Here is an 8,792-nt window from a genome sequence, read left to right as displayed (position 1 = left end):
TAAGATTTGGATGTATATGTTGAAATACAAAAGTCAGGTATTACAGTATTTTTAAAAATTTTATGCCATTGTTGAAAGGATGACAAGGTTACCCTTGAAGTGTATTCGAACTGATAATGATAGAAAATACACATCTAAAAGTTTTAAAGAGTATTGTTCAAAGCATATGATCAGGCATGAGATGACAGAACTTGAAACACCGCAGTATAATGGTATAGCTGAAAGAATGAATCACACCATTATGGAAAAAATCATATGTATGTTGAGGATGGTAAAATTATCAAAGCCATTTTGGGTTGAAGCAGTCAACACAGCTTGTTACTTACTTAACAGGTTACCATCAGTTTCTTTGGGCTTGACATTTCAGAAAGAGTGTGGACAGAAAAAGATACTTCATACTCTCACTTAAAAGTTTTTGGGTGTAAAGCATTCATGCATGTGCCGAAAGAACAGAGATCAAAGCTTGACAATAAAGTCACACAGTATGTGTTTATAAGATATGGTGATGAAGAATTTGGTTACAGGGTATGGGATCCAATAAAAAAAAAGACAGTCAAAAGCAGATATGTGGTCTTTCATGAAAAAAAACTATAGTAAACATTGAGAAAAATGAGAAGAGTACACGAGTTACTGTTGAATGTGATGTTTCAACACCGACAGAAATTTCATAGGAAAGAGCCACAGATGGTGAAAATGAGTAAGAAACAGAACTTGAGAATAAGAATGAGCCAGTCACAGTTAGTGATGAACCAGATGTAATTAGTTTTGAGTAGGGGGAGTAATCTTCCCTACCTGAGAGTGTTGAGTAGAGGGAGCTACCTTCGGCATCAAGTGATGTGAAGTCTCAGCCTAGAAGATCTACTAGAGAGCGCATACCATCTACCAGGTATTCAAGTTCAGATTTTATTTTAGTTACTAGTAAAAGAGAGCCAAAAAGCTTTCAAGATGTACAGGTTACTCCGGATAGAGAGCACTGGTTAAAAGCAATGAAAGAAGAGATGGAGTCATTATGAAAAAATAGTACTTATGATCTTGTTAAACTTTCAAAAGAGAAGAGGCCATTAAATAATAAATGGGTGTTCAAGTTGAAAAAAGATGGTGATAAACTAGTGAGGTACAAAGCTCGATTGGTAGTAAAAGATTTTTCTCAAAAACCAAGCATCGACTTTGATGAGATCTTTGCTCTAGTTGTAAAGATGAGTTCTATTCGAATGGTACTGGGATTAGCAGCTAGTTTGAATCTTGAGCTTGAGCAACTTGATGTTAAAACTGTATTTTTGCATGGTGATTTACAGGAAGACATTTATATGAATCAACCTGAGGGTTTTGAAGTGAAAGGGAAAGAGCACTTAGTTTGTAAATTGAAATAAAACATGTATGGCTTGAAACAAGCTCTGCGACAGTGGTATAAGAAGTTTGATTCTTTTATGATGAGTCATAGCTATAAAAGAACAGCAGCAATTTCTTGTGTGTATGTTAAACAATTCTCTAGTAGTAACTTTATTATCCTATTATTATATGTTGATGATATGTTGATTATAGGACAAGATGCTAGTATGGTTTGCAGGTTGAAAGAACAATTGTCTAAGTCCTTTGATATGAAAGATTTAGGTCCAGCAAAGCAGATTCTTGGTATGGATATTATCCGAGATAGGAGAGCTGAAAAGCTATGGTTGTCACAAAAAAAATATATTGAACGAGTGCTTAGTAGATTCAACGTGCAACATGCTAAATCAGTTAGCAGTCCATTTGTTAACCATTTTCATCTAAGTAAAAAATCTTGTCCAGTGTCTAAAGAAGAGCAACTAGCTATGTCTAGTATTCTTTATTCTTCTGCAGTCGATTTTTTAATGTATCTTATAGTTTGTACAAGGCCTGACATTGCTCATGCAGTTGGTGTAGTGAGCAGTTTTCTTTTTAATCCGAGAAAGGTTCACTAGAAAGCAGTGAAATAAATTTTTAGATATTTGAGGGGTACTTCAAAAATGTGCTTAACTTATGGAGTTTCATAACCAGTTCTAGAAGGGTTTACTGATGCTAACATGACAGGCGATCTTGATGGTAGGAAATCTACTTCAGGGTATTTGTTCACTTTTACAGGATGAGCTATATCTTGACAATCTAAGTTACAGAAGTGTGTTGCTTTGTCAACTACAGAGGTTGAGTATATTGCAGCAACCGAAACATATAAAGAAATGCTTTGGATGAAATGTTTTTTTCTTGAATTGGGGTTGAATCAGAAAGAGTATGTGATATTTTGTGATAGTCAGAGTGTTTTAGATTTGAGTAAAAATACCATGTACCATGCTAAAACAAAACACATTGATGTTAGATATCATTGGTTACATTCAGTGATTGAAGAATAACATATGCTATTGAAGAAAGTTCATACTAATAAGAATGTAGCAGATATGTTGACTAAGATACTTTCCAGAAAAAAGCTTGAGCTTTGCAGTAACTTGGTCGAAATGAGTTCCCTAGCCAAGGTAAGTTTCAAATGAAATTGCTATGGTGATGAATCTTCTCCTAATGGGGCTGAAGAGGGAGATTGTTAGAAAAATAAGGTCCAGCCTCATGTAAGTGGTTTTGGACCAAGTAAAGGCCATGAGCCTTGATATTTCATTTTACACAGAGCTCTAACTACTTAATAAAAAAGGGGTGGGATTGTTTTAAGTGGGTGTCGAAAACCAAGTAGAGAAAGAAGAAAAGCCAAAAAAAGCAGAGAGAAAAAAGAAAATGGAGAGTTGGTTGAACGGAAGTCAATCCGTGGTCTGATTGAATAGGAACCTTGTCAGGAGGTTTATGATTCAGAGTACGAAAGTCGATCCGTGGTCCGATTGATTTGTAACCTTGTTAGGAGGTTTATGATTTAGAGTTTTACATTCTGAACAATGAAGATCGTGTTTGAAGCTCTCTATGAACAAATCCAGGGTGTATTTATTGAGTCACTTATTTAGTGAGATTTCTCCAATTATTTCTCTAGTTGTTGATTAGTTCTATTTTAGTTAGAGAAAAACTTTGTATACCTATTATTTGATAGTGAAGATTGTTTTGGTGGTCTGTGATTTTTTTCCTCTACACTGAAGAGTTTTTCACGTAAATCTTACTATGCTTTATTTTTTTTGTATTTTTTATTATTAATTATTGTTTATTGTTTTTGTATTATTATGATTATTGTTTCAAGCGCAACAGATATAATATGTACCCCAAAAGAGAACAAAACTAAGAAAAAGAAAAGCAAATTAATTTGATGCTGATAGGCATCCATGCCTTATTAATTATTTCTCCAACAAATAAACGATAAGCTTGCTTGATCATAAATTCAATCACCTTGCCTTTCTTTCTATGCTTCAACATATGACTTTTTTTTTTCTTTGGTATCAATGTTTGCCAAACTGATCAGTAAAAGAAATGGCAAACATTCATGAGGCCAGAATTATGTTGCTGTCCCAATTGTGGTGCCTTTTTTAAATGTCCATTATTGATATACATAAAATGAGGAATTTTGGGGACATCCGGACATGTTTATCAACTCAAGGTTACCGCAGTTTCTCTCAACAATACATGTTCTATCTAGGGACCAGGGTCCCCAGTAATGGATTCAACTTATCGGACCATAGTCTTGATTTTGTCCCACTCATACCCAATTCTCAAGTTTTGGATCCAGCAGTTGGGGGATTTGAGACACTCGCAAACATGCATGGAATAATTATGCTTTTCTGGAGCACAAGATAAACAAATCAACCGGGCGTCCGACCAATAAAACTTGTTCGTCAAACAATGGTGAAAATCCACTAGCTATCAATGAACTCTTTGCTAGCTTAGTAAATGTTCGATATCTATTAGCCTGCCTTAATTTCTTGATGAATTTCTGCTGCTTCTTTCGATAGCCTTTGAAACAAGCTAGGATCTTGAGAAAGATGACGTGCATCTAGCCACCAAGATCAAGGAAGGGCTATACTAGGAGATCCTGCCTTTTTTTGATGAATTTATAGTTCCAATGTCTACCTTCTTGCTATACTACGAAATACTAAATGCTAATTTGAAATAAATCAAGATGTTTTAACTTTTCGTCATCTAATTTATTGTAAGTTCATACTTTTCAATGTGATATGTATACATGTTTTGGAGAGAAATTAAGAAAAATTATAGTGGTCAGCCTGATAAATCGAAGACCATAAACTGTTTATGTACGTGTATATATATATATATATAAATCGAAGACCATAAACTGTTTATGTACGTGTATATATATATATATATATATATATATATTTATTAAACTCTCCAACATTGCTATTGTTCCTCTCAGAATTAACTGCTGCTCATGGTTTCTCTGCAACTCCTGAGAACAGGCTCCAATGCCAAAGCTGGGATTTTCAAGAAAATTGTACGGTTTGGTTTAATGTATTTTTAACACTCCTGTTTGAATAGGGGCTTGATTACTTTGGTTTTCTTTGTAGCAGGCATTCCTTCCTGCTTCTTTTTTGGATGAAATGAGATTCTCAATTATCAATTGGTCAGAGAGGTATATTTACTCTTAAGAGCTTGCTCTGTTCATTTCACAGCCAATAAGACATATCCCAATGTGCTCTCTCCAGTCTCCACCTTCTTCAGAATTAATGACATCCCGAAAGCTTGTTGTTAATAGAATTATATATTTTATATATTATATTATATTATATATATGTATATATATATATGACCACAAACTTAGTGCAAATATCTTTTCTTCTTTTCTAAAAAAAAATAAATAAATAAATAAATCTTTTTTCTATTTAAGAGCTGTTTTGAACTTAAAAAAAAAAAAAAAAGAAAAGCTGATTTTGGATCGAGAAGTTTACGTTGATAGGCCATCTAATGGGCCAGCTTGAAGGTTAATATTGCTGTTCCAGCCTTTTGTCGTAAACCGTAAAGTGGGTGATATCCGACAGTATGGCCCATAATTTCATCATGTAAAGCAGCCCAGAGCATAGCTCAATACAATAAAGAATCCAGACAATTTCATGAGCCGGTTTTAGCATTATAGGCTGTTACTCTTTTGGACAGATAATGAAAGCCCATATTATCTGGACTTTGCAGGAAATAGGGCAAACCCATTTCAAGGATTTAAAAAATATAGGCTTTCCCAAACAGCCCAACAATATTTTCATTTTGTCTTTTTGAAATTTATTTTTCACCTGCGGGCTGCCGGGCAGAGAAAGCAGATATTGAAGTGAAAATGCTGCAATAGGATTTTATTTTTATAGCATATATTTTATTTTTAAACTTAAAAAAATATATTTTTGAGTATTATCGGGACAATCTCAACTTTCCTTTTTTTTCCCCTTTCGGTTAGGGTTTCCGGAATCTTCCAATTGGATCCATCTTCATGTCGTCCACGGATCGGAAAATCACGCTGAAGAGCTCGGACGGCGAGAGCTTCGAGGTGGACGAGGCGGTGGCTCTTGAATCACAAACGATTAAGCATATGATCGAGGACGATTGCGCCGACAACGGCATCCCTTTGCCCAACGTCACCAGCAAGATCCTCTCCAAAGTAATCGAGTACTGCAAGAAACACGTGGAAGCACATAAATCCGACGATCGTTCAGCCTCTGTTGACGATGAGCTTAAGTCTTGGGACGCTGATTTCGTCAAGGTCGATCAAGCCACCCTCTTCGATCTCATCCTGGTAAGCCTGCCTTTTTGTTAGGGATTTGGAGTAAAATAATTGAATTTATATTTAAAGGTTTTTTTTTTTTTTTTGAAGGCTGCTAATTATTTGAACATCAAGAGCTTGTTGGACCTGACGTGTCAAACAGTGGCGGATATGATAAAGGGCAAAACACCAGAGGAGATCCGTAAGACATTTAATATCAAGAATGATTTTACTCCAGAGGAAGAGGAGGAGGTTCGTCGGGAGAATCAGTGGGCCTTTGAGTGAAAGCATCTGAATCCATTTGAGCATAAGCTTTTTACTGTTTTTATTTTTCAATGTGCTTGAGAACATGGGGTTGGTATTTTCTGTCTGTTTTTACATGCTTTAACTGTTATGTCTCGTTGAACCGTTCTAATGTTAATTAATGTTGTTCCTTATCAATCTTGTTCTGGTTTTTGAATGCGATTATGCTTACATTGATGTGGAGCATGTAGGAAAACAGTGAAGATCATGCCAAGGTGAGGATAAAAGAGCTTTGAATCATATTTGTTACAGTGGGATTGAGATCTTGTGAATCCTGCATTTTTCTTGTAGGTGTTCTACACATTGCTCTAATGCTTATTAAGGATTTAGCAACTAGTTACCACTTTTACTGCTTACAGCAAATGGACTTCTGTCTTCTGACTTCGTATTTTCCTTTATACCATGTTATGGATCCAAATACATCTTTTCTGAGCGGATTTGCGGCTGAGAAACTCAATTGGTAAGATGACTTCTCACCATTTTTAGTGAATTGCAGTTTTTCTGGGACCACTTGAACATCTAGGCCTGCAGGTGATCAATGCTTACAGTGTAGACTGTTTTAGGATCTCCGGGCAACAGCAACAGCAGCATTTGAGGGTTCTTTCCACTTAGAGATTTAAATCGCGGTCATGACCGAATTTGCGATCGCGATCAAGTTTTCAGTTGCGTTACGTTTATTGCAGTTATGGACATAATTGATAAAATAACGGTAATCGTACTCATCGCCGTTATGAATTTTTTTTTCTTTTATAATTTTGAACAACTTATCATAAAATAAAATAAATAATAATTATAAAACATGTTTATTATATTTAAAGTAATTTATAATATTTTAATATTTTAATGTTTATATTAAAATAAATATTTTAAATTTTTTTAGAGTCATAAATCAATATACATATCTAAAATGTAGATCATTAATATAATCATGAATTTTGTTGATATAAATGCTATAAATGTATATGATTGAAGACAAATTATCATTATGAAATTAATATTATAAATTAATCTAATTAAAAAGAATAATAATGAATATTTAAATATTTTAAAGTTCAATTATTAAGGTAAATGGATTAAAATCTAATTTTGTGGTATAGATACATGTAAAAACACTTGTATATATCATTTTTCATTTTCTTTCAAAATTTTCATCTAAAATTTTCAAAACATTTTTAAAAACTTGTTTCCCATCATTATCTACTTTTGTTCTAGAACTTTTTATCTAAAAATATTAGGTATAAAAAAATTAATAATAAATCTACTTAATAATATTAAAATTTTATTATAAAATTATTTTTTAGATAATTAAAAATTAAATTAACTATTTAACAATTAGCAACTTTATTAAAATTTTATCCAAATCATAAAAATTTTAGATACCCATTTTTCAAAAAGTAAAGAAAGATAATAGTCAAAATAAAAAATAAAAACTAATTTTTATCACATTAACTTCCTTATTTACTTTTCCTTTTTTTTTCACTTTACTTCTCCATCCAAAAAAGAGTCCACCATGAACCTATCTAACCTCTCTCTTGTCTTTTCCTCAAGTGATTAACTCTCTTTTATCTTTTTATTGATTTGGGAGCTGTTTGTAATTGTTTTATGAGATCATACAATTTTTAAGTTGCTAAACCCAAAGATCTCATAGCCAATGAAATGGTTTGGTAATTTGAAGGTTGGTTCCCTCAATAGAGCTCTATTTTTATTAGTCCTTTGTTCTAATTATTTTGATTGAAACTTAAATTTAATTAAATAGTTTGGACTTGGCGCATAGTTCTTTTTACCACTCAAAAATGTATTTTTATTTTATTTGATGAAAGAAAAACGTAAATAACGATTTTAACGTCTCGTTACATTCGTATTTTTTTGTTTTGTCGTTATTTATGATCGGAAACAATCATTATAGGTGTGATTATTAGTCATACATTCATTGCGATTGCATAACAGAAGTAGTAGACGGTGCTACCACTAAACACCAGCCGTTATATCGCGATGCGGGTGCTATTTAAAACCTTATTTCTACTTACCTGTTTTTCAGTGAAATAGGAAATTGCTATTGATGGATAATTGATGTTGGACATAAGATAAATGCTCGACTCCTCCGGGCAAGCAAACCCATCTGGGATAGTGTTGGAGATAGTTTTCATTTTAGATATATTATAACCGTGGTAGCAGAGAAAACTCATTTGGTCAATGGGGGTGGTGTCGTAAAGTAGGCCTGGTTGCAAGGGTCCTGTTGTGCTTACTTTTCCTGCACCAAAATCAAAAGGCATATCTGCTATCCCTCTCTTAGTCGTAATTGGTTTGAGTTGTTGTAAATCGGTTGTAAGAAGACATAGATTAGTTAAAAGTCCAGACTTTACCATGTACATGTCAGTTCCTCACCGGTTGTCATAATGGCTGACTCGATTGGAGGGACTTCTTGTAGGGCTTCTCGATTTGACTAACAGCGATCCCAGCAAAGTGTGGACAATCCATAGAAGTTCCTGAGATCACACTATACATTGGCCGGTCTTTGCCTTCTGGAGCCTCAACTGTCATTTCCTATCCAAGCTGCAAGAATGTTTTCTCCAGGGGCTGCAATATCAGGCTGCAAGACATTCAATCGTATAGCTTTATCAATATTAGTTTAGGAAGAAAAAAGGTCAGTAAATTTGAACAAGAAGAGAATTTAACTTGAGAATGTTCTTTGGGATGGTTTAAGGGCCTCTAGATGAGCAATTTTACAGTTTAAACTACTAATAGACAACCTGATCCTCAAATTTCAACACCCTTAACCCCAAAGACAGTTAAAAGTAAACAAGATATATAAATATAAGCATGTATCACCACCAAATATTCCATTGCC

The 8,792-nt window shown here is 33.8% G+C and overlaps 1 protein-coding gene and 1 long non-coding RNA gene across 2 annotated transcripts; both read left to right on the top strand.

Annotated features, from left to right (window-relative positions):
- The first annotated feature begins 5,249 nt into the window (after positions 1-5,249).
- LOC111302010 (SKP1-like protein 1B) lies at positions 5,250-6,082 on the top strand. Its single transcript, XM_022897983.2, has 2 exons — positions 5,250-5,674; positions 5,753-6,082. Exons 1-2 carry the CDS (start codon positions 5,372-5,374, stop codon positions 5,924-5,926), a joined length of 477 nt encoding a protein of 158 aa, XP_022753718.1. The 5' UTR covers positions 5,250-5,371; the 3' UTR covers positions 5,927-6,082.
- A 581-nt stretch (positions 6,083-6,663) lies between these two features.
- On the top strand, positions 6,664-8,714 carry LOC149519519 (uncharacterized). The gene is made up of 2 exons (XR_016340763.1): positions 6,664-7,619; positions 8,373-8,714. It is a non-coding gene; the product is annotated as an uncharacterized LOC149519519 (long non-coding RNA).
- The last annotated feature ends 78 nt before the right edge of the window (positions 8,715-8,792 follow it).

Source organism: Durio zibethinus, chromosome 3, assembly GCF_047325235.1.
Source record: "Durio zibethinus cultivar Kanyao isolate XHJ-2024 chromosome 3, ASM4732523v1, whole genome shotgun sequence".
Classification (NCBI taxonomy): Eukaryota; Viridiplantae; Streptophyta; class Magnoliopsida; order Malvales; family Malvaceae; genus Durio; species Durio zibethinus.
Note: the sequence above shows the minus strand (reverse complement) of the source record. Positions and strands in the feature narration are given on the sequence as shown.